The sequence below is a fragment of the Patiria miniata genome, unplaced genomic scaffold (genome assembly GCF_015706575.1).
Source record: "Patiria miniata isolate m_02_andy unplaced genomic scaffold, ASM1570657v1 HiC_scaffold_25, whole genome shotgun sequence".
In the NCBI taxonomy this organism is placed as follows: domain Eukaryota; kingdom Metazoa; phylum Echinodermata; class Asteroidea; order Valvatida; family Asterinidae; genus Patiria; species Patiria miniata.
Window position 1 is genome coordinate 2734097 of NW_024037064.1, and position 27321 is coordinate 2761417.

A 27321-nucleotide genomic window follows, 5' to 3' on the forward strand; every position below is an offset into this window, starting at 1 on the left:
TCAGATATTGAGTACTGTATTTTTGGAAACGATGTTTACTCAATTGATAAGTCAAGACAGTGTATTTATTTGTTTCTGTTTTCAAAGTTGTGCTGTAGCTAATGCACTATGTTATTCTGATCTTATGGCACAATCAATGTTTTGCTCCTGGCACTTTAAATACCTTGAATTGAGGACAAGGACAAATCTCTGTCTAGCCCAAACAGTGTTATGTAACCTGTCATATTCCATCTATTAAGCACCAGCTGTTGTACTGTTTTATAAATTATAGTGTTTTGGTTACCAGTACTATGACCTTTGAACTGTGTGTTGTGGTCTATTGTACAATGACTGTAGTAGTAGTATTTTAAACCCATGTTTTGCATTATTTCTTAATGTACAGAGGTCTGTCCGTCAAGGAACGTCCGTAAAGTCTGTCAAGGACCGTCCGTAAAGTCCGTCAAGGACCGTTTGTAAACTCTGTCAGGGACCGTCCATTAAACGTCTGTAGAGTCCATTAGACTCTAGGTCCATCAAATTTCCTGTCAGCAATAAAAGTTCATCGGAGAGACATCGCAGAACTGTACCGTTGTCCGTTAGTTGTTGTATCTCGGTCTCAAACTTGCGTTCTAACGAATGCTAAACTGTATCCGCTGCGAGGATAATATGTTAATAAGATTCAGAATAAAATAAGTCATGCATACTTTACGCAGTCCGCACATGAACGCGTGTAGGCAGTATGTCCCTCCCACTGGGGCTCTCAAAAGAGCCGCAAAGATCTTGAGAAAATGAGGCATCAGATCAAATCATATGCAATGATCACTGTCAGGCAAAGTCACTTACATGTACTGGCTGACAGTCAGGCATTCACTGGCTTGTTCATCAGGCTATAGTTCAAAACCACTCAGTATGGTTTCACATTGAGTTGGCTTGTAGGATTGCACTGGCTGGCAAACTGACTGACAGACTGACAGACAGGTAGTCATCAATGGTCAGAAGAGATGAAAGTCTCATGTTGGTCAAACGACATCTATTCAATTCTGAAAACAAAAATCAACCAACAAAATCATCATTGGCAGTTTGGAAGTTTATAGTTTGGAAATGATCATTTGGCAGGTACTTTGGCACGTTGCTGGCTGTGACTTGTACATGTACATGTAAGCCATAAACCATTTGCACAGTTCGGATTGTTTCTCTTTAATATGGCTGGAGTTACATACAGGCTTCTTGACTGAAATCAACATGAATGGGCATTTTGAGATGGAATAGAAATCGTGTGACTTTCATGTTCACTTCTGCTAGGAACTGCATGTTTATCCAACCTCAAAATCTCCAACCAATTAAATATAAAATCTCCTTGTTGTCTGGCCTGTGAAATCTGATTCACACTGAATTTTATCCCTGAGATGAAAAAATCTATTACGCAAAATTGTCACTGCTTGACCAGAAAAATTGTCAAGGAATGTAGTTGGGTTTGTTGACCTCACCAAGTACAGAAAGCAAAACAATTATCACATGACACAGGATCGTAATGAGAATGAAGGACTAGGCTTATCAAGTCAAGGGAAAAAATGGGCTGTGTGAAATAGCAGAAAGCATTATAATTTACAACCTATTGAAAATATTGCCGATTGATGATTATTGCAAAAATCTGACCTCAACTTCTGTTTAATCGGTGGTGCATATAACTATTGAGTCAATTCTAACACAGGAGTCTGTGACTCCAGTATTTGGTGCCATGAACGTGAACCAGGGATACCTAGGGATACCATTGACTTGGCACTCAACAGAACCAAACTGTTTGCTCAGTCAGACGGAAATCACTACAGCAGGAAACAAACTCACTTTTTTCAACCTAGATTTGCACTGTCAAGGAGTGATTAAAATCAAAGGCGTTGTGTGTAAAGTTTGTTCCTCAGAATTTACTCTTTCATGTGATACCAAAATCAAGACTGTATGTTCCAAGATAAGAAAATTATTATGTCTGTTCTTTTATCTGGTTCCTTTTTATCAAACTGCAAGCCATTTCACCACACGACCAAAGGCACTCCATACCTCAAATTGAACTCTGAAGCAGTTCACTCAATGTTTTGTAAAGGGACCAATCTGAATACACCACAATGGATTGAAAAACTCTCTTTCAGTTGGTTGATGACGTATGCATGGGTGCGGCAAACCTACCAGCAATGCCAGCTTGGTGTAACACAGTGAATATCTGTGTTGAGGGTGTTTAGTATGTTATTTCCTCGTCAACTACATAGTCGCCTGTGGTAAGAAAGGGTGAAATCAGAGTGAACAACTTGACTTGGAGGAATTTGTTGGGATTTGAAAGGAAAAATCTGCAGTTGTGAGGTGAGCTGATTAACTGATATTTATTGAATGTGCAGCCTCAAGACCAGAGGAATTGCAGTTTGCTATACACTGCTGATTGTGCAGTATTTGTTCTACAAAGTAATTTGATTCATGGGGAAACTTACTGATCTCAAATATTTGAGTTCCAATCCAAAAGTGCAAAAATCAAGTTGGAAGGCAAGTACGAACTGTTTGTTCAAAAATTAAATACCATCCATTTTTCAAAGTTTTTTACTCTATTATATAATTCATTTTTGTTTTAAAAATTATTTGGGTCCAGATAAAAATGGCTACAGCTCTGACGAAAATCATCAGCCCCATCTTCAGTGTGACATCTGCCAAGACAGATAGACTCAGCCAAAGGTGCTGGATAACCAGCACAGTATGCCTGGAGAAATTACTAAAAAATTACGCATTAATAAAAAAAATTGAAGTTTCAATACACTGTTGAGTGTTTCAACATTATCCGGACTTCCCACTGTCCTTCTGATGGCTTTGGTTTGGGTAACTTTTGGCAACTCCTCTCATTTGATTTGTGATGGTTTCCAACTGAGGACATAGTGTCCTCTTATGTACAGTCAATTATGACGTTCATTGTCCTCAGTGTACTCCATTACACCTAAATGTACTTCCCCGTAGCATATATATATGTTTCATTTGCATTGATAATTTCAACACAAAGTTGAAACTTTTTTGGTTGGCCGAAATTATAACTTCAAATTAATGAACTGAAAATTCTTCATCAGTAATTATAGCACAAGATAATAGAAACTTTTTGTGTATGAAATATGAAAGATTTGATGAAAATATTTTTACAGCTTATTTTATTTGATGGTTGAAAATAAATCAAGTGGAATTAAAGGTACGGTGAGGTGTACATGTTTGCGGCAAAACAAAAAATCCCAAGCTCTATATATAAACCATGTCACACGACTTGATGACGATGCTGTGTTTGTCCAGCGCCATCTTTACCAGATCCGCCCCATCAAAAGCCTCAACTCTTCATGCTCTTTGCGTCAAATTGGAAAAACTTTGTTTTTAAGTGATTTGGTTGAAATTTTTAAAAGTTAAGAAAAGAGTGTCAGTTATTTTGAATGAGTTTAAATGCTAGCTTACCGGTTCAAGTAATTTGACAGGAATTCTAAAAAAGAAAATTGATGTCTTGTTTGAAAGCGGATACATGTAACTACAAAATAGCAAATGAAAATAACATTTGGTTTTTTTTCAGCCCAGATGAAACTCACACAGACAGTGCAGTATTAAAGAAGTTACATCTTTGTATCATAACCATTTCAATTTCTTTTTAAATACTCTTTGTATACAGATAAAATGGCTACAGCTCTAAAGAACATCGGTCCCCATCTTGAATGCGACATATGCGCAGACAAATATAAACAGCCCAAGGTGCTGGATTGCATGCATAGCTTCTGCCAGAAATGTCTGGAGAAATACTACACTAGCAGGTATGCAGGTCAGCCTAAGATTCCTTGCCCTGTATGTCGACGGGAGACGGTACTTCCAGAGACGCGCATTCAAGGCCTAAAAACAAATTTCCATTTGATGGGAATAGTTGAGGAGGTCTCACTCCAAGAAAAGGTGGCTTGTTCAGAAAACACAAAGGTCATCTGTGAGATTTGTGATGAGGGAAATGAGGCCATGCATCGTTGCCTGGACTGTGCACAGAATATCTGCCCAAACTGTCGCAAGACACACTTGCGATGTACTGCTACATCAAGCCACACAGTGGCTACTTTGGAGGACATTCGTCAGGGGAAGGTAACAGTGAAAAAAACACCAGAAGAAGATGAGTCTAGATGCCACAAACACAAGGGGGAAGTGAAACGCTTTTACTGTGAGACATGTGAAGAGTTAATCTGCCGAGATTGTACTGTAGTAGACCACTGTAAACCAGAGCATCACTACATTGACTCTGGAGAGGCTTCTCGCAAATACAAACAGTCACTGAAAGATACGTTTCCAGACTTCACCACAGGCATCAAAAGACTTGAACAAGCTTTGACCACTTCATCATAAGCTAAGCAGAAGTTTACACAGAAAGTCACAAAGACTGTGAAAGCTGTGAAAGACAAAGCGGATAAAATGAGAGCTGAGATAACAACTCAAAAGACAAAGATGATTGACGAAATCAAACAACTCCAGCAGGATCGCAACAGAACATTTAATGAGCATCTAAACACATTGACAATGACGCTACAAAGTAAAGAACGTGCGCTTCAGACATCTCAGGATATCGTTAACGCTGCATCTTACAGTGATATTCTGTCCCTGTACCCTATCATCAGCAAAGACTTGAAGTCACTCAAGAGTCAAAATCTTCCCCAGATTGATCCCAAACTTTCATATTTAAGCTTCAACCCAGGTCAGAGAATTGGTGACATCAGTCTGGGAAAGCTGATGGAGGTAGCATCATTTAAGTGGGTAAGGTGCCATAAGTTTGGTCCAGGAGGGTTCAATGGAGCTGTAGGCATTACTGCTACTCAACCTGGTGAGATTGCTGTGGCAGACTCGAGGAACAACCGTTTGGTCATCTGCAGCAATGCGGGACAACACGAGGGATCCATTCCTCTACAATGTAAGTTTCTGTCATGTAAATGTACATGTTCATCAACTAACACAAACACTCATTACAGTAGGGAAATTACAAGTAATTTTTCCATGTGAACATGCAACAAGTCTGTCAACTGAGAATGAAAACCAATACACAATACTGGCAAGGAATTGATGTGCTGGCTGTGCTCTCCAACAAATATAAATTTGTTCTCCTGACAAATCTTCAAATGTTTATCTACACCTACGTAGGCCTATAAAATCACACAAAGAGACACACACCCACAGGTGTGAATTTACCTGCAATCGTGGATGTATACCCTATTGTCCCTCTTTTGTTTGTACAGGATACTTCATCAGGTAAGTTGTTCAGGATACTGAACAACTTACATGATGAAGTTTCAGCTCAGCTTCAGCTTCATATTCCGAGAAAAACAGCATTCTAGGATCTCAATTTAAAATCAAAAGTTGCTAAATCATGTTTTGAATTGTTTTGAATTGCATTTTTTTCGCGATGTCGGGCACTGATCCGACAAATTATAGCAACCGCGCGCGTCTGTGCGTCGTTCCAATGCTTGTGCGCACTGCGCTGAATAACAAAACGAACAACTAATTTAAATTTTCCTACGGTGCTTCTTAAGAAGCATCGTTGGAAATGCCTTCTTTCGTTGATTTCTTCATAATGAGAGCTTGCCAGAAAGGATAATTTCACAGGGAGTTTAGTCCCCTTACTATCTTTCAACCAGTATGTTTTTCAACAATAATTACGCCAGTTACTTTTTTGGATAGCTGCAAATGATGGACTCGGGCTTTAAAACTCTTAGCGTAAATAACTGCTGTTATATGGGGGATATGCATAAGTGAATTAAATTGCTCTACAGGTAAGTAGAGTGACGCAGTCTATTAATTTCATTACTGATGTCAGTTTGTTTGGAAAGAAAGTTGTAATTTTGGGGGGTCTGTAACCTTTAGAAAAGAATTACAGCTCAAAATGATCTCGGAAGCTGCGGACTCCCAACCATGCCAATTAATTTGTGTTGTACTTTATGTGGAATGTGTACATGCAGGCATCCGTTTTCTATGAATGACATTTCGAGTGTTGCTATAGAGCAGACATGTGGCTATTGTTCCCCGAGTTATTACCTTTTATTGAGCTGCGGTTACCGCCGTCAGCACTCAGCCAGCCCATAAAATCCTGCGCTGGACCGTTTGTTACTAATTAACTAACTAACTAGCAGAAAGGCACGACGATTTGTTGAGCTGCAATCCACAGCAATGGGTGTATATTGTTGTTCAATGCCTCGTTTGAAAATTGAACAACTTTGCATTGCTAAACAACAGCAATAAAACAGTTAAATATTAGAAAGAATCTATTTTTAGGTTTATACCATGAGAAAAGCACAGAAAGTACATGTACAAATTTAAAAGTATTTGCAAAACTGTGTGTCTCCAAGACGTTGCAGTTACAATTGTAAATGTATGGTGGTTGAAGACCGCACAATGTTCATGTATTTATTCTACATGACCAGGCTTTTTTTAAGGAAATCCATGATTCATTATCGTATATTTCATGAGGACTGAGAAAAGTGGCAGTGCTTTATATACATGTACTTCTGCATATATATGTTATATTTTAGTTCTTCTTTACCCACAGGTCCACGGGCAGTTGCAGCCATCCACAATCCTGAGCAACGCTTGCTTGTGTTGGAACGAGGAAGCAAGTATGTCAAGGTGTTCAACATGAAGGACAACACTCTTGTTATGCAGTTCCCAACAGTGGAACAGAGTCACATTGACGAGACACGTGTGGACCTACGCAGTGTAGTCTTCAAGAATGGTACAATCTTAGTAGGTGGTACAATACGGATGGTATGGACTGAACACAGACCCACTGATGGTGAGATCCTACACACCATACCAGTGAAGACTCCACCTTACTACCTGGCTGTTGATGACATCACTAATAGAGTTGTGGTCAGTGGAGGTAACACAAAGAAAGTTGATGTTGTAGACAGCAAAGGTACTTCGCTCGCCACCATCCAACCAACAATGAATGGTGAGCCAGTGGAGGGCCGTGGTGTATGCTGTGACAGCTCAGGCATCTACCTTGCAGTGTTCCACGGTGTGACTAGCACTGGTCATATTCACCACTATGACCTAGATGGCGGGTTTCTTGATTGCCTGGCTCTGGGTCATTTCACCCCACGTGGAATCACATTCACACTGGATGGCCAGCTGGCAGTGGCTGACAACCTGTCAGTCACGATGTATCACAAGGTGTGATGTCATCCAACATGACATGACTAGCAATCATCATCATTCCAACAGCAAATGTTAAGGATGAAATTGTCCAGTCATGCGACAGCACAAATCCACATTCATGTCTCACTTATTCCACAATCTCCTCAAAAATCATCTCCCCACCCCATCAGCCAGAATGGGCTTGCCATAAACCAACACTAACCAACTTTTTGTGTTGTTTACAAAACCCCAACTTCATCTAAGGCTTCTGCTTCATCTCCACCCCAAGATTCCTCAGAATCCTACCACATTCAAAATACACCAACTATCCTTTGGCCTTGTGTGACAGGATTTGGTGTCCCTAAAGAAAAAAATGGACCAATATTGTACTGGAGTTACATCAGGGGACAAAAAAACATGCAGCGTGAAGCCAAAGCCAGGGACAAATCCAAGATTTCACAAACACAATTAAGATTCTCCAATTGTTCCTTACGGGGACAATTAATATTCTTATATGTTCCTCATGAAACTTGCTGTACATGCTGCTATCTTTCATAACAAAGATTTGAGAAGCTAATGGAATCATTTTGTTCTTGCGAGATGCAATATTCTTTAAAGTGATCTTTGATAAATTATAACTTATATGTTGAATTTGGTGCTATATTATTAGCGTTCAAGAAAAGCCTTTGTCACCGAAATGCTGACAAGTCAAGTGATTTGTCAAAATATATCCTGAAGAGAATGACAAAGATCAGTCCATTAATGTGTTTTCACATCTTCACTCAATCTTAACAAATTTTGTTGACAGCGTTCATGAGGTTTATATCTTGACCTCATCAGGTAGTGGTGGGGCATAGCCCTAATATTCTAAAGGATTAAAGCATGAAACTTCGCATGGTGGTTCTTCATGCACCTTTGAGAGGTCAATGAACTTTACACACTGTATTTATAACTTTTGTTCTTCAAACCTTCACTTTCCTATGACCCAAGTCTATGACATAGGTCTTCATACAACATGTACAATGGAAATAATGATCAGATGTTGGAACAATTCACATCTGACCAATTCATGCTATTAAGAGAATTGTCATATACATGTATAGAACATGATATATTCAACTCCTGGTGACCTTACGAGAGTCATGACCTGTGTAAAACAATAGCCTACCTATGGATATTAATACGATTAACACGATTGTAAATGTCACTTTTTCATGACCCAACTCTAAAATTTCACTTTCTGTGCAATGAAAAGAATTTTCAGATGTGGGGATATCATATTTGACATAGTGATACCCTCGAAGAGGTCAATGAACTTTGTATGCCTTATTGCCGTTATTTATCATATTATTCATCAAAACGCCATTTTTTTCATGACCCAAGCCTCAATAGTGCCAAAGAATGGTACTGCACCAATCAGTTTCATGTCGTGATGAATTCAGACCCCACAAACAATTTTGAGGTGACCTCTGACCTCGTTTCTCCTTGTTTTATTGGCAGACGCAATATGGTGAGATTGGAACTTACATTTGTCAGTCTGTTTTGTAATGGAAAATGTACATGTGTCAAGGAACATTCACTCTTGTGTATTTATTACACCCTGCTGTATCCAGATGGACTTGGATAACCACGTTTTTAACCTTTTAACCAAGTCCAATGGTCACTGTTAGAGAGTGATGCTTGTCCGATGTGCCTCTTTTATTCTGTTGCACCTGCGTTTGCCCTTATAAAAAGGAAAATTTAGATCAGAGGTCATGCAAAAAATTCTTTGGGGTTAGACTTCATGAAATGTTGTAGAATTATTATTTAAAAAACACTTTTTTGGCTCTAAATAGACTTTGGTCATGAAAAAGTGCCATTTGCAAGATTAAACATGATAAATAATGGCAATCAGAGTACACAAAGTTCACTGACCTCGTAAAGGTCATCAGAGGTCAATTATGAAATGTCTACATATCTGAAAATTAATATTATGGCAAGAATACCCAAAATTTCGATATGGATAATAAAAAGTGGTGTTTTGAATAGTTTATCCTCTTATTATCTTTAAATAGGATGCACAGAGTTTATTGACCCCTTGAAGGTCAACAGAGGTCAGACATAAGATTCCCTGCATATGAAATTCTTTCATAACATGAGCAACTTAACATTATGACTTTGGTCTTGAAAACGTTGGGCCTTAAAGGGGTAAATGGTATAAATAACTAGAGTTAGTGCAGTTAATACAAAGGTCGTTGACCTCTGGAAGGTCATCAGAGGTCAATTGTGATTTTTTTTTCTGTATTTGGTTTTATCTACATTGTATGAATTAGACTATACATAGACTTATAGGAAAGTGATTTTTGAGAACAATAGGTATAAATAAAGTATTCAAAGGTTATTGACTCCTTAAAGGTCACCAATGTTCAGATATGAAATGCCTCAATATCTGAATTTTTTGGCATGGTATGAAGACCTCACATGCCAAGTTTCACGCTTTTATCACAAATTGCACAATTCTGTCTCTATTGTTCATTCCGCACCTTAAATAAGAGGCTTTTAATAGTAAAATAGAAATAGAAATTTTGAGTATTACAACCACTTGAGATGTAGCCATACTACATGTACAAGTATTTTGTAAGATAATATCGTTTAAATTCATTTTAAGCATAAGCATCACCATGATAGTAAGTACTCATATTACTCCTCAATATCAGCCTTTATTTACTCAGTTTTTGTACTACTTTTTGTAGTTTCTGTTCACACGTTTGGATCTACAATACATTTATACTGAAGATAAATTACTCATTCAAAGGTTTGCGAGAGATGAGTGACAATGCTCATTCTTTTGATTTAATTTCCTGTCTGAATTCACAGAAAGAAGACTGGTGGTGACTGTGTTTATAAGAATGCTTTTATCTTGATTTGAAATTTGGTACTTATTTTTTTCTCGGACTGTCAAATATCCCATCAGTTTGTAAATCATTTTAAGCACAATGTACAAATCAGTGTACAAGCTATGGCCTCCGTTGCCTTGATTTTGGCCTGACCGCCACCTTGAACAATTGAATGGTCCCACAAATTGGAATTTCTTAATGCAAGCTTGTTTCTAATTAGCAAACAAAAAAAGATTTCCTTGCCGTTTCACGAATTGAATTCCATACTGATGTTTTAATTGGTTTACGTTTTTGGTTGCAATTTCAGTAAACTTGGAAACAACGAAAAATCCTCACTTCAGTTTTAAGTGCCAACCAAAACAATATCATTTGTGTGCATAGTCAATCTTATCAGTTACAATACAGTTTAAATTTAATTTTTAAGTGTTTAACAATGCACCACTGTATGTAGATCTTATAAGTAACAAGACTTGGTAAACTCCCTTAGATTCTTACTGTGCTATATGTACATTACATTTTCTAGTAATGGATAATTTTAATTATTTGTTCACTTCACTTTTTGCAGCCACGTCGGATCATTTGCAATTACCCAGATAAGTACATGTACCTACAGATTTAATGACAATACCCTCAAAGTGAAGATAGGACTGGTAGCCTGTGAAAAAAACCTTGTGAAATAATTCTGCCTGAAACGGTATTGTCAGAAAAAAATCATTGAGGTTGGTTTCAACATGGGTGCCTACAGAATCCAGTTTACGAGATCCAAAGAATTCTGCATTACGCTTTCTCTGTTTTTTCCAAAATGTATAGTAGACACTCAGCTAAGGCTTGAACAGAATAATAAAGTAATACTTTAAATGTTGAACACTTTTGATGCTTAAAAAAAACCTGCCAAAGGCAAATGATCCTATGTACAATATACCGTTAAGCAAATGTATCACTATGAAAGTTGATAAAGATTTCTTTCAAAATGAGTCTTTTAATATCCACTGAAAAAGAGGAGGATTTTGGTAGTTTTTGCATTTACAAGCCTTGTCCATTTGCATTTACATCAATGAAACACTAATGTTGATAATAATTTAATCATCAAAATGTCTGCTAAAGATGAACAAAAATACTTATCTAAGGCCAAAAAAAAAAAAATATTCGGTCTCTGGTCAGACCAAAGTTCCGAAATGGACACGGGGACGCGGCTTTTTTTTTTCTTCAAGCTTGGATTGTACAGACAAGGTGGGGTACTATTTTGCTTTTTTTTGGTGTCCTCATGTACATTGGTGTCCTCCGTAATTTGCCTTGGTGCAATTCCCCATTCCTTGGTGCTCTTTGTTAAAAAAATTGAAGAGGTGCGGCAATAGAGGGCGCTGTTGGAGCTACCGCGGAACATTTTGGAAAAAAAACACATTGACGCGCATGATTAAAATCGACGCGCGCGCTGACCAGAGACCAACATATTTTTTTTTGGCCTAATTTGCCTATCTGCCTGAATTCACAGAATAAAGACTGATGTGAACTATACTCACAATTGGATTGTCTTGACGAAATGTTTTATTTTTTTTAATGGTAAACACATTCTCGGTTGCAAATTATTGTAACACATGTTCAAGTCAATTGCTCTATTGAATTTCAGGAAGCTGTGGCCTCCGTGGCCTTCACTTTGGCCCGACTACCTCCTGAAGATTCTCTTGCCTTTTCGAGAATTAAATTCCATACCTCTATTTTCATTGTTTTACCTATTTGGTTGCCATATCAAAAACTTCTTTTCTTCATCTAAAAATTAAAAACAAAAATCATGCCTTAAAATAACTATACTGTTATTCCACTTGGAAACCTCAATCCCCAAAGAAACCCACAAAGTGAAGTCTCCTGAATCCAACAGAATCCCACAACTCCGATACATACAACAAAAACTGCTACTGTGGAATCGGGTTGAAACTATCACACGTGGTTAACTGTCAATGGCTGTGTTATGAACTATTTTCTACAAATTTGGGCAATTACATATTCATCAACTTTTTGGGGTAACCTTTGATTGACACATAAATATGCTGACAATTTTATTAGTGGATTCCAGCCGGACAAGTAAACTCCAGATTTCTTGGACCAGTCTTCATAGCCGCATGAAAAGGTCAATGGTTACACCTTTTCTTCAGACCCCCCCAAACAATTAAAATGCCACTGCGCCCTTTACTATGACTCTCGATCCCTCCATTAAATATTGAGTATCTGTAATTGTGCCGACACCTGTTATGATTACTTAAAAACTGAATATGATTAAAAAATAGTGCCGCCTTGTGCATTTTTTTCATAGAAAATTATCTTCTTGAAGTTGGCTTTTAGGGGTTGGCTGTTAAAATATGTATGTTCCTACAACTTTGGCTGTAACTTGGAATTTGCCAGCTAGAACCCTGACCCTGCAATACAGTCCGTGTTCTTAATCTTCACTTGATGACTATTATGCAACTTCAAATTTCACACAGTACATCAGGAATACATTTAAATTGGACTTGCATGTATTGCAGTACATATTAAAAGTATAGAGAAATATATAACAGACTTTAAGACCATCTCCAAATGGATACGGCTAGCAAAACACATGCGTCTATGAAAGCAGCTGAATCCGCATCCCATAGACACATGTGTTATGGTACAAGCTACTACCAATAATATTGAAGACATGAAGCTCTAATTGAGACAGGACCCACCTTTGAGTTCATGCCATGAACTTGCGTGGTGGCTACAGGGTTCCAGACTGTTCATTCCATGAGCTGTCATCCTTCCCCATCTCCAATGGCCATGTTGACTCGCTGTCACTTGTGAGCTGGGCAGTGCTGATGTATAGGATTACCCTGTAACGTACATCAATGGGTAAAATCAATTAAATAGGACTGTGTGTACTCTGGAACCAACTTTAACTGCCTTGTGATGTTGTAACCTGTTTTTAAGTCCTGAATTCATGCTGATTGAGTGTAGTAGAGGTGGTGAGCAGGTGAGATGCTTACTTGTTCCTTTGGAAGCCATCCTCTCTGGACACTGTCTTGATGGGGAAGTTAGGCATCCTGTTAGCGGCTGTGCCTGGTATGTCCTCTAATAAGTTGCTACTTGGGATCCAGTCACTGCTACTCCCTGGGGGAAAAATTCAGAAGACAAAGTTGTTTTTTTTTAGGAAAACATTCTCTTAACTGATACTGCTAATTTGAACATCCTGCATGTCCACTGAGTTTAGAAATCACAGTCGTCTATTTTCAAGTTAAATTTCATGGCTTGAACTTTTAGCTGAGTTCTTCAATTAGAATCTTTAAGCTCCACGCCGAAAAAATACTTCACACCCCCTTTATCTTGATGCTCCAGATATTATTAATTTCCTTGCATCTAATGAAAGTGTGTGGCAAATGAAAACTGAGCTTACCTGGTGTATAAGCCCAGATGCTACTCCCTGGTGAACCAACAGGGTAGCCCAGATCATTGACAGGTACAACATCAAAGCTGACAAGTGTCTTGCGTTGCCCTTGACTATGCTCATTGCTAACTGGAATTGGTATGCGGCGATCTGTTCAGTTGCCATGGTGACCAAACTAGGTGCGGTGGTAGGTGCATGAAGCATCAAGCTCAATGAAATATGGGTGAGCTGTGCAAATTAAATGAAATTGAAATTATAAAAAAAACTCACAATATGACATTATAATGATTATAACTGTTTTTCATTATTTGGTAAGCTTTTGTAATTTTGGGGGCATTGTGTAGCTGTGAATACAACTACATGTATATAATAGGAGAGGGTTTGCAGATACACCAAGTAAAATGACTGTCTAAAAATACTATTTAATAATTGATTAAACTAATATTGCGCTCTCTCCACAAATACTGCATCAGACAGTTACTCCCTTTCCCTGTATCCTATCACCAACATTTGCTGAAATGCTCCAATTTTTCAATTATTTGTAATTATAATATTTTTTTACAGCTGAGATACAGACGGGACTCGGAAGTTCCGTCATTTCGAGTGCGACATTTTGACATTTGAGTACTCGTACGAGTGCAAGTACCAGTATGAGTACTCTAAAAAAAAAAAAAGAACTCGAGTTCAAGTAGTACTTGAGTACCAGTACCGAGTACGAGTACTACATATACTACACTGGAACAAAGAGTATATACACAACTGTACATATTATTACACCAAATATGAAAAGACCAATTAGATTCCTCATCTGGCTCATTTTTATGATTCTAATCCTAAATGAAACTATAAATGTTTTACCTGCAACCTTTTTGAATGTCTTTTATAGGTTTTAACGCAATTTCAATGCCCCCTTTTTAAAGTAAGATAAATTGATTGCAACACAGTCTGTAACAATAATATGTATTTCTCTATATAGACAATTTTCTTTAGTCAGATCTGTATGCACAATGTTTAAACCTTTTCTAATATTAGTATTTAATGTCGTATTTTGTTTTTTAACTCGGTAGGCCTTTAACTTTTTAAAAAATGTATTTTTTTAAAATGTAAATCACGTGCAATTCAGCTGTGGCTGCCATTTCGGATTTGTTAATAAACCATGTTGAATTGAATTGAATTGAATAGATAATTAGTTAAAACAAAATGTAAGAGTCAGTTCATATAAATACTTCATATCAGTGTCCACGGTAAAACAAAACGAACTCTTAAAAAAGCAAAGGAAATCTGAATTTGGTGGCACTTGTCTGAAAGCAATTTACAAATTATTTGCGCTTGTAAAACTATGCTAGCTTTAGAAATTTTTTTGTTTCCTGAATTTTAACTTAAATCAAAGAAAAAACACAAAATAGTTTTCTCTATTATCATTTCTTGATTGATGCCGCAGAAAGAGCTACAAACAGTTGCCTGAAATTTTCTCATCAAATATTAAAAAGACAAATATTAAAGAAAAAATCATCACAGCCAACTGAACAGTACTCTGCGTTCCCAGCTGGCAAGTTGCTTTTTTTTGTTTAGAGGGGAAAGGTTTGTGGGGTGGTAAAATAGCATTAAATGCATGTTTTTTTCTAGTTGTGAAAACAAATGGATTTTAAAAAGTACATATAACATGAGGCTGTGTACCGTAGTGATACAGTTAACTGTGTGACGTTGTTTAGCATTTTGGCTGGGTGACCTTTAAAGAAAGCACATATATACATTTGTAACGAGCCCCAAAATTTGCCGAAAATTACAAAACATGTGACCTCTTACCATGGGAATGGGCCTTATACATATTTTAAACGACTATGTTTGGTCAATTTTTGATCATGGACCCTTGGCAACTCGTATTCAACAAGTGGCCAATTTTACGACTGAAAATTCTGAATGACGCTAGTTTGTGAGCTAGGTCAAAGGAATTATAGAAATTCAAACTTGTTCATTTGGGGATATTTTACAAACAGAACCATAAATGAGAACATTATGTCAAAGAATGGAAGGAAAAAGTAGGTACAGGTACATTATTACCTCATTTGATGAAACTAGTTTACAAGTTAAGAATGACATGTACAATGCACAGATGTATGGACACTGGTGGTTGCATGCCAGTTAAGAGGCCAAAAATCGCCTACACTGGCCAAATCAGGATAAGCACGCCCTCTTTTTTGGTGCTGTTAGAGCATTTTGTATTTCCCCTCAAGTTTAGAAGGGGGGGGTGTCTCTATCACTGGAGTCTATGGCAGTTTATTTACTGGTCTGCAACCTTACGGTGTACGTGTACATTTATGCAAGTATTTAAAATTAACTCAGGTCCGAGATACAAAAACTCAAGTGTAGAGTATGTCAGCAAACAAACAAAATAATGAACTTTACAAGTCTCTGGGAAAAGGCTCCCTCTAACGGTTACGACTATGCACACTCTAATCTAAGTTGAAAACATTTGACATTGTCTTTCATTGACTTGACTCCTAAATTCCTTCAAGGGTAACCAATGTCACACCTGGGAATAAACAGGAATCTAACCAGGGGCCATCAGAAATGAAGACACACAGAAGGATCTGACAAAGACTCCTCAATTCCTTCCAGGATAACTTAGGTCACACCTTGAAATAAACAGGAATCGAACCAGGGGTCAACAGAAAAGAAAACAAGAAGAAGGATCTGAATAAAAGATTCACATGCTTCATACCAGACAGCCCCACCATGCAGTACACCATTGCACTTCCCACGGTAGCACGTTAGTATTAAGCCTATATGTTGACAAGTTTAAAACTGAGAAGATTTTTTTTTTGGTCAAAATTAAACTTCAAATTGATTGAACATTTCTCATCAGTATAACACAGGAGAAACAAAAACTGCAATAAGTGTGTGGAGTATAAAAAGAAATTTGAGGGACATATTTTGCTGGGGTGTATATGCAATTGAAATTTAGCCAAGTACATAATGTACATGTAGATAGAATACACGAAACTATCTAGGGTCCAAAACTCAAGTGTAAAGTAAATATGTACCTACGTAGATAAACAGATATATATAGACTGTGCATGTGTGACGTACATGTACATGTATGGAGCAAAACAAAAATCCCAAGCTCTATATATAAACCATGTCACATGGCTTGATGACGATGCTGTGTTTGTCCAGCGCCATCTTTACCAGATCTGCCTTATCAAAAAACTCAACTGTGCTCTTACAGGGGAGAAAAAATACTTCAGTTTCAAAAAAGAACCTTCTATAAGTGATTTGCCTTGCATTATAAAGAGGTAAGAAAATATTGTCAGTTATTTTGAACGAGGTTAAAGGCTAGCTGTGTACTGTGAAATCACAGTGACGTAAAGTGAGTTCCAACAACGCCTTCATGTATGCAGTAATAAGAGCAGGGAGAATCTACGGTGATCTAAAATAGACTTTGTCCATTTCAATATTTGAAATCAGTTCACAAGATCATTAAAGATGTACTCTCAGTGCTCTCCAAAACTTGAACAGGAATTCCAAAAGGAATTAACAGGGTCATTTAACAATAAAAAAGTGGATATCTTTTGTCTGGCTACAAAATTGCAATTGAAAAGAACATATTCATACATATTCACTTTTTCCAAGAAAGAACTCAAAACACCTTTTAGTCAAGTTTTTGTTTTCATCATTTTTAGTAACCATGCCTTTTTCTTCTTAAATACTATTTGAATACAGATACAAATGGCCACGGCTCTTGAGAAGATAAGCAACCATCTTGAGTGTGACATTTGCAAAGAAAAATATAAACGGCCCAAGGTGCTGGACTGCCAGCACAGTTTTTGCGAGAAATGTCTGGAGCAATACTACAAAACTACGTATGGAGGTCAACGAAAGATTCCTTGCCCGGTATGTCGACGGGAGATGGTACTTCCGGAGACACGCATTCAAGGCCTGAAAACAAACTTCCATTTGATGGGAATAGTCGAGGAGGTCTCATTCCAAGAAAATGAGCTTTGTTCAGTGGTCAAAACACCAGAAGAAGCAGCTACTTTGGAGGACATTCGTCAGGGGAAGGTAACAGGGAAGCAAACACCAGAAGAAGATGAGTCTAAATGCCAGAAACACATGGGGGAAGTAAAATGGTTTTATTGTGAGACCTGTGAAGAACTAATCTGCCGAGCTTGTACTGTAGTAGACCACTGCAAACCAAACCATCACTACATTGACTCTAAAAAGGCTTCCCACAAATACAAAATATCACTGAAAGCTTTGTTTGCAGATGTCAGAACAGACATCACAACACTTGAACAGGATTTTGCCACTGCATCACAAGCTCAGCAGAAATTTACACTGAACGTCACAAAGACGGTGAAAGCTGTGAAAGACAAGGCGGATAAAATGAGGGCTGAGATAACATCTCAACAGACAAAGATGATTAACAAAATCAAACAGCTCCAGCAGGATCGCAACAGAACATATCATGAGCATCAGAACACACTGTCAATGATGCTACAAAGTAAAACATGCTCGCTACAGACATCTCAGGATATCACTAACGCTGCATCTGACAGTGACTTTTTGTCGCAATACCCTATCATCAGCAAAGACTTGAAATCACTCAAGAGTCAAAATCCTCCCCAGATTGATCCCAAGCATTCATATCTGAGCTTCACCCCCGGTCAGAGAATTGGTGACATCAATCTGGGTGAAATTAAGGAAGAAGCAGTTAAGTGGGAAATGTGTCGCGAGTTTGGTAAAACGGGTACATTTAAGAGAAAGTTGGATGTGGTTCACGGTATCGCTGCTACTCAGCCTGGTGAAATTGCCGTGGGAGACTTTCTGCACAAGCGAGTGGTTCTCTGCAGCAATGAGGGTGAACGTAAGGGACTCATTCCCCTAACATCACGTAAGTTTCTTTCATGCTCATATTCATCAACACCAAATTTCCAGAGTTGTAACGAGTAACTGATGTTTGTGAGTAGAGTCAAGTTGAGTCATTTTAAAGAAGTGACTCAAGTCGAGTCAAGTCATTAGGTCAAGCAGGTCGAGTCGAGTGGAGTCGAGTCACAGTGTGTAGTGGAGTGGAGTGGAGTCCAGTCAAGTATTTAGCTCGAGTCAATTCGAGTCACAAATATTTGAGCACTAAACAATAAAAAAAACACAAAAGAGAAAGTCATTTTTTGGCTTTTCAAATATTGCATTTGGGCTACTACATGTGGCGACACCACATTTGACTCTTAATGTAAATAAAAAGGGGGTGCCAGCTGATCGTCATTCAACTAGTGGGGAACCTGATCAAACCACGTATGTATACTGTACGTATACAATATTCACGACCATTTAACGTGACGTGAACAAAAACCGGCACCGACGTTAAGTCATTGTAAATATTTTTCGCAAATTTTTGATTTTATTTTTGGGACTCGAGTCTTATTAGCCTTCTTCGAGTCGAGTAGAGTCATTCTGATGAGGGACTCGAGTTGAGTCGAGCCATTTGCTTGCAGTGACACGAGTCGAGTCATTTGCCCTTAGGGACTTGATTCGAGTCGAGTCACCAAGAATTGTGACTCAGTCAATGACTCGAGTCGTTACAACTCTGCAAATTTTATAATCTTGTGGTACACGTAATTACAAGTCAGTCTCCCATGCGCATATGCAGATCTGACAACTGAAAATGAAAACCAATAAAATACTAGCAAAGAATCGATATGTGCTGGCTGTTTTTATTTCCTGACAAATGTTCATTTTTTTTACATGTACGCCTACATGTATGTTAATGTGACGAGACAGGGAGCAAGTCTGGTTCATTGAATGAGAGGTCTAGACATGACCAAATTGTTTTGTCTATCCTAATCATAAAGTAACGGGTAGCCCACAATGTGCTCTAGGGGCTTATGTTATTTCAGTGTTTTCAGAGTAGAGACTGTGTAGACTGAGAGCAAGTCTACGCGGTTGTGATTAAATCTGTAGTGCGTATGCTGTCGCAGGGCAGGGCTTTTACCCATGCCTTCTATTTGTGGCCACGGTTTAAGAAGCTGTGCGCAGGGCGGAAAAATTAGCTTGTTTGTATTTGTATTTTTTTTAGGAAGTTCAAAGTCATTCCAGTGCGAATTTGGTCGGTTGTGCCGAGGCCGGTGTGGGGCATGACCTCGCGTGTAAACAGTGGTGTTCTGGCTAGTGTGAGACTGTCGGTTAGATAATTATTTTATAGAGGTTCTTCAGTCATTCTATTTTATACGGGTTTTCAGTTGTGTCAGATTTGTGAATGAACCAGCTATAATCTTTCAGAATCAAAGAAGATTGTGGTCGCTAAGAGTTTATTTCACAGGAATTCAAAGTACAGACTATCAGTAACCAGTCGGAAGTTTATTTCCTCCAATTTTGAGACTAAGGCCTTTAGATTGCTCAAGTACTTTCCATTAATGATGTGCAAACCCCATCTGAACTGAAACCGACCTGACCTGAAACCGACTTCAGGTCGGGTCGGGTTGTCCATCTTTTCAGTCGGGTCGGGTGGTTTTTTTGGTTTTGCATTTTCATTTTCGGGTTGGGTTGGGTCAGTTCAGCCATCTTTAAAAAAAACCCCGAAATAAACCAAAATAACCGAAACAGTTGAGAAATTTAGGTGATGCAATTTTTTTGACAGTCACTGTGACCGCAGCCCTAGTGTGGTGTGGCCACTGAGCGCACTTTCAAGTTTCCATGGTATTAATTTTTCCAGTCGGATGGGACTGACAGTGAAATAGATACATGTACATTGTAAAAGTTTTCATGATACCACGTTATGATACCATGCGTTTGTTCAATAAGCGGAGCTACTCTCGATCAACCCACTGAGTGTGATAGAGAGAGAGAGAGAGAGAGAGAGAGATGATGGTTTTGCAAAAAAATTCATGTCACCTGGGTAAGGGTAGGCACAAAAAAGTGATCACTTTGTCCAAGTGAGGTATTTTTTTTTTTTTTTTTTTTTTTTGGTCGGGTCGGTATTACCTTATTTGTGTCGGGTTGGGTCGATTTTGGTTTGAGGGAGTTAAGATTGGTTTCAGTTTGAATTCGGTTTATATCTCTAATGTTTCGGGTCAACCCGACACAATGCACATCATTAATTTCCATGGCTCCAGGCTTGAAATCGACTCCCAGGAAAAATTTGCCACAAATGGTTTCAGACGTGGTATGATTGGTACTGATTAGGTGAGAGTTGCTCGGAGAGAAAACTTATAATCAGAGTAAAGCAGAGTTAAATAAAGAGTGAGTGAACAGTACAGAGAAGATGAGTAAAGAGACATTTTTGCAAAGGGACAAAGACCTCAAGGCTAGGAAAATTAGAGATGAAAAGTGCACAATCGATCAGATATCAGCTTGAGGTTGCCAGTAGAGAGTTCAGGTTATCTTTCCACAGGGGAGGCAAGTCCCTTGGCGATTACAAAGTCGCCTGGACCTGCCGTCATTCCGGAAAGACAGTACACTTTGGGGAAAGTAACCACTGCAGAGAACCATTTCGGGCATTCCCCAAACGAATAAGTAAAAGAATGCAGTGCAAAAAAGTCCAGTCTTTTCGGTCGACTCCGAGCGGCATTGCAGATGAAAAGAGTGGTCAAGGAGACTATTTTTCCGAAAAGATCACATAGTGACCTTTTGGGTTTTGCAATCATCCAGTGTGCACAAAGGTGAAGAACCCGACACAGAGTACACAGGTACAGACCATGGCAGTGTCAGGACAGTGCACCAGTATCTTCTGTCCTGCATGGCAGTCCCCAGATCTGATGCTTCAAGCCCCGTGTTACGTTTCAGTGTGTCAATGTTTGTAGAGTCCATCCTACTCTATGGCTGTGAGGCATGGACCCTTACTACAAGGCAAGAGGCTCAACTTGATGGCTGCTACACTTGCAAGCTGAGGATGGCTCTAGATGTGAGTTGAAGAGACAAAGGCAGGAATGAGGTGCACTTTGGCAGCCTGCCAAGGATCTCTACAACTATCAGGCTTGCATGGTCACTGCGTTCGGCAGCCAGAGATAGCTGTAAGCCAACTCATCTTATGGGAACCCACTCATGGAGTAGTCTCTTGAGGTGGGCAGACGCTAACCTACATGGACCACCTGCGTCGTGATACTGGACTAGACTCCGCATCCGAGATCAGGACGGCCATGGGAGACCTTGATATGTGGCTTGCCTTTGATGCAGTCCAACGAGAATCAACTTGATGATTTTGTTTGTGGTGGGAGGTCTACCTTTGCTCTTGTGGCCGTGTTTCGGTGTCAAAACTATCAACTTGGCTACAGATTCATTCTTGCTCCTGTAGCAGTGAACAGCAAGGCGTGTTCTTCATTTGCAAATTCTGTCAATGAGTTTTGGAAGGTCTCCATACAGCTTATTGTTTGTGATGTGTTGTTTCCAGTGGATATTTAGAACCTTCCTGAGCATACCGGTGTAGCATCCACCAAGCTCTTTAGCGATGGCGGAGGTGACTGTCCAAGCTTCACAACCGTACATCAGCACAGATTCCACTGTTGCACAGAAGACCCGCAGCTTGATTTTCGTAGAGCTGACTTCCAGTTTTCATCCAGTCTGTTGAAAGCTCTCCAAGCTGCAGCTTCCTAACTTTGACATCTTTTCCAGTGCTGGTCACCCATGACCCCAGATATTGAAGTCTTCGTCTCGAATTTCCAGTGCTGGTCACCCATGACCCCAGATATTGAAGTCTTCGTCTCACTCAAGCTTTGTTCTGTTATTTGTCTTGATGGTGATTGGTTGCTCGTGGTTGTAGGTCATGAATTTCGTTTTTCTGGCATTCATTTTCAGACCAACTTCTCCCACAGATGTTTCAACCCTTTGAAGTAGCTCCTGAGAGAGAACCAAGAGTTGTCAAAGTGAGTGGGGAGGGTTTGGAGTGGTCCAAAAGACGACCATTTATTACCACAGATACATATAACTGCAAAGTGTTACGGAGAGAGTACTTCCTGCACTTTGAGTCCTGCAAAGTGGTGAATCAATGAGTGAGCAACAGGTTGCTAGCTATCTGCATGGGAGCGCCCTTAGATTGTTAGGGACATTCCTGCAGGACAGAGACAGGCGTATAGTGAGCCATTCAAGTTTGCTAGAGAGAAGATTTGGTTCAGGCAGGCAGCGGAAGAACTATTTTGTCAAGCTAAGGTACCACTGACAAGGACTTAAAGAAAGCCTACAAGAGTTGGGTCAAACTATACAAAAGCTGACTGCAAAAGCATATCCTGACATACAGGAAGAGTTACGTGACCATCTAGCACAAAATCATTTCCAAGACATAGTAGAGAGTCCGACAGTGAGAGAGGGCATCAAAAGAGCCCATCCGAAGAATCTATATGAAGCCATATTTAAGCTGCACTAGAAACAGAGCACTTCGAAAAGGTTAAACAACAGACAGCTCTTAATGGCAGGAGCAGTAGATACTGGTTAAGAGCAGAATAGTGCTGAGTGGGCTGAGAGATGCTGGGCTAAAGTTTAAGCCTAGCAAGTATCACCTTTTTGAGAAGTGGGTGGCCTACTTAGGCCATATAATTTCTTCAGATGTTGCCACAGACCCAAAGAGAGTCGAGGCCATCAGAGATTGGCCAGTGCCTACATGTAAGTGTGTCCAGGATGTAAGGAGCTTTGTAGGCCTTGCATCCTACTATAGAAAGTTCATCAAAGGGTTTACAGAGATAGCTAGTCTTCTGGGTGCCCTGACAGAGAAGTTGAGTTTCAGTAATGCAAATCAGCTTGTGTGGAAGACAAACTATTTTGTATATTTTGGGGGTCTGTAACATTCAGAAATACGTGGTCCTTCATAGCAATAGCAGGAATCCTTCAGGGACACTTTAGCTTCATTCCTCTTTGTGATTGTGGTGGACTACATCCTTAGGCAAAGTCTGGATTCCATCCACGACAAATTAAAGGTCTACCCATCAAGCAGAAGAAATCAAGACGTCATCAAAGCCTGCATCTCACTGATCTTGACTACACGGATGATCTGGCCCTCATGCACGGCTGATCAACTGTATGATGCTCAAGACCTGTTAACATTTCTCGAGAATGCTGCAGCCTAGGTCGGCCTGTTTTTCAATGCAAAGAAGACCGAGTACATCACCATCAATGAGTATGAGAGCCACTACCCCATATACACCAGTGACAACACCCAACTTAGAGAGGTCAGTGATTCCAGGTACCTTGGGTCCTATGTTGCCAACAGTAAGGACTTCTTCACTCGCAAAGGAAGAGCCTGGAGTGCCTGTAACAAGCTTCATGACATCTGGCAATCAAGTATAGCACAATCGACAAAGCTGGCCTTCTTCAGAGCCTGTGTGGAGAGCATTCTTCTCTATGGAGCCAAAACTTGGACAATGAAGGAGCTTCAAGATCACCTTGATGGCACATACACCTGGCTTCTTATGAGGGTGCAGAACATCTCATGGCGTGAGAACTGGAGATAAGAACGATTTACGGAGACATTCCACCTATCTCTGTTATTGTTGCTCAACCGAAAGTTCGCTTTGCTGGCCACTGCTACCATGCTGCAAACCAGGTTATATCTGATGTATTATGTTGGAGACTTCCATGCCCTAATAGAGGACGAAGACCCTTCAACTACATGTGATTGGCAGAGACACCCAATGTGAAATTGAAGACCTTCCGTACATAATGAGGGATAAAGACACCTGGCGTGGCATTGTGAACGAGATCTCGGGAGCACCCGCTAGATGATGATGATGATGATTATAAAACATTTATTATTAGTCGAACACTTCTAGGCTAAGGTCCTTGGGGCTTTACAAGTTACCTTGTTTGACAGGTACCTTGTGTTAAAACAGGTACCTTGCATTATCAGTAATGGAAAACAAAACAAAACAAAAAACCACCAAAGACTTGGGGTCAAACATTTTCCCTGTTAATAGCAGGATGTTGTATTGACAGTGCTCTTCGTTAACATCAGGATGCTGCTGTATTACTATCATTATTGGGCAACAGTTTTGACTTCCGGGCACAAAACCATTTGCGCTTTACTTCCGAGGTTAGCGAAGGTGCAATATGATAAATGAACAACTTGAAAACTGAAGCATTGCACAAAAGTAATAATTCTAATATTCAGAATATATTCAGTGTCTAAAAGTGAACTTAATAAAACTCATGATGGTGTAATTGTAAAAGAGGGCACCCTCTTTCTAGCAACATGTCAAAAAGTTGGGTTTTTTTTTCAATATTTAAAGAATATTTGTCAAAAATCTACCAAATTGCTTATAAATATTCTTTGCACAATGAAAAAAATCTTTCCAAAGTTTCATGAAGATGACCTCATCAAACTGAAAGGTATTGTCAGAAGACTTTGAAAATGATCCATTTTAAAATTAAAATCATCATTCGCTACCTGTTTAGTGATCATTGTTGCAAAATGACAATGTCAGCTTCATTGTCAATGATTAGGCCTACCACCCTAGCACTGTGAGGTCATCAAACCAGATATCGGGGTGTCATAATTGAACATCTTTACATTGCTAAAAAAACCGTAAAAAATAATCAAGGTAGATATAAGAATACATCTATTTTTAGATTTGAACCATGAGAATAGCACAGAGAGTACAAATACAACTTTAAAAGTATTTGCGAAACTGTGTGCCTCCAAGATGTTACATTTAATCATGTTGGCAACTGCACGATGTTTATCAATACTAGACAGGGCTTACAGGTAGGTCATGTGTTCATTGGGTATTTCATGACTGAGAATAGTGACACTGCATTTATATACTATGCATTTGTTACATTTGAGTTCTTCTTTACCCACAGATCCACAGGCAGTTGCAGCCACGCACAATCCTGAGAAACGCTTGATTGTGTTGGAACTTGATAGCAAGTATGTCAAGGTGTTCAACATGAAGGACAACACTCTTGTTATGCAGTTCCCAACGGTGTCTAAACATCAGGTAGACAAGACACCTGTGAAGCTACAGAGCATAGCAGTCAGGACAAATGGAACCATTTTAGTAGGCGACACAAGAAGGAATGTGTTGACTGAACACAAACCCACTAATGGTGAGATCCTACACACCATACCAGTACAGACTGAACCTTGGTTCCTGGCTGTTGATGACGACACTGATAAAGTCTTCATCAGTGGAGGTCTAACAAATCAAGTAGATGTCGCCAATAGCAAAGGGACTATGCTTTTCACCATCAAGCCAACCATTGATGGTCAACCAGTGTTGCGCACCCAGGGTGTATGCTGTGACAGGTCAGGTATCTACCTTGGAGTGAAGCAATCTGGGTTTGGCACTAATCATATTCACCATTACGACCTAGATGGCAGGTTTCTTGATTGCCTGGCACAGGATCTGTATCTCCCACAGGCAATGACATTCACATCGGATGGGCAGCTGGCAGTGGATGACTGGCATTCAGTCAAGATGTATCGCAAGGTGTGATGCCATCCAACATAACATTGACAACAATGCATGCACATACATGTAGCAATTGTCATCCCTACTGCAAATGTTGAGGATGAAATTGTCCAGTCATTACAGCACCAATCGGCATTTTACAGAATTAAATTCTATACATTTGTTTGTATAGTTTCAAGTAAGATTCAAAACTTTGCATGGTAGCCATTTCAGCTAACTGAAAATGGTGAAAAAATTCTCATTGCAGTTTCGGATTCAACAAAAAGTATTAATTTGTTCGCAATAAATAATCTAATTGTAAAAATTAAATGTTCAAGTAGAGTTTTAAGTGTTTAACAGTTCTCCACTTTACCGGTATGTAATAGTCACAAGACCTTGTAAATTCCCTTTAATTATTGTTCCTAAAAGTACATGTACATATACTCATTCTATACTGTGCTATCTGTACATTACATATGTTTCATAAAACATCATTCTGTTTTACTGTTAACTTCAGTTTTTAAAGCCACATAGGATCATTTGCAATTATATAAGAGAACCTACCGATTTAATGACAGAAACCTCAAAGTGAAACAAATACCCTGTGAAATAATTCCCGTGAAATGGTATTGTCAGAAAACAATCATTGAAGGTGGTTTCAAAATGGGATGCCTACAGAATCCAGGTACGAAATCCAGACTTGTGCTTTGTTTTCTCCAAAATGTATAGCAGCCACTAAGATTAGACTTGAACAGAATACCTTAATATGCACTGTACTGGTACTTAAAATATTGAACACTTTTGTTGCTTCGGGAAAAAACCCTGCAAAAAGCAAATGATCATTATACAAAATGTACCTTTAAGCATTAAAATTACTATGAAAGTTAAAGGTATAGTCCATCATTTGTAATTTGTGCATTTTGTTCATTTGAAGCAACAATAGTGCTCAAATTCTAAAGAAGGGTGCTGAACAGCTAATCTAATGAAGTTTCAGCTCAGCTTCAGCTGTATATTTCGAGAAAAACAACATTCTAGAATCTCGATTTCAAATCAAAAGTTGCTGAATCATGTTTTGAATTGCGCCTAAATTCAGCGTCCGAGACACGTTCTCACTGAGCCGATTGCAGCTACGCGATGTCGCGCAGCGATCCGACAAATTATAGCAACCGCACGCTTGAGCGTCGTGCCAACGCTTGCGCGCACTTTGCCTATTGAAAAAAAACGAACTACTAAAGGAATTTCCAACGGTGCTTCTTAAGACGCACCATTGGGAAGGCGTTCTTTCGTTGATTTCTTCAAAATGACAGCTTGCCAGAAAGAATAATTTCACAGGGAGTTAATAGTCCCCTTACTATCTTTCAACCAAGTATGTTTTTCAACAATAAATACGCCAGTTATTTTTTGGATAGCTGCAAATGATGGACTCTGGCTTTAATCAAGATTATATTAAAACTTAGTCTTTTAATATTCACTCAGTTTCTTAAAAAAAAACAGGCGTTTTCGTATTCCCCCTCATTCGTAGTTTTCATAGAAATCA

At 39.0% G+C, this 27321-nt stretch overlaps 2 protein-coding genes and 1 pseudogene across 2 annotated transcripts in view; 2 read left to right on the forward strand and 1 right to left on the reverse strand.

Moving 5' to 3' along the window:
• LOC119732805 (3-oxoacyl-[acyl-carrier-protein] synthase, mitochondrial-like) overlaps nt 1-27321 on the reverse strand; it is a 119408-nt gene that overhangs the window by 58517 nt on the left and 33570 nt on the right. The window contains exons 14-16 of the mRNA XM_038206408.1: nt 13423-13641; nt 13016-13139; nt 12719-12862 (exon numbers count right to left, since the gene is read on the reverse strand). Coding sequence (XP_038062336.1) covers nt 13101-13139; nt 13423-13641 — 258 coding nt within the window. The 3' untranslated portion in view covers nt 12719-12862; nt 13016-13100. The remainder of the gene's footprint in view (nt 1-12718; nt 12863-13015; nt 13140-13422; nt 13642-27321) is intronic.
• Nucleotides 2556-7182, forward strand: LOC119733261 (annotated as a pseudogene).
• Nucleotides 17143-25830, forward strand: LOC119733260 (E3 ubiquitin-protein ligase TRIM39-like). Its single transcript, XM_038206845.1, has 3 exons — nt 17143-17421; nt 17470-18307; nt 25195-25830. Exons 1-3 carry the CDS (start codon nt 17143-17145, stop codon nt 25827-25829), a joined length of 1752 nt encoding a protein of 583 aa, XP_038062773.1. The 3' UTR covers nt 25830.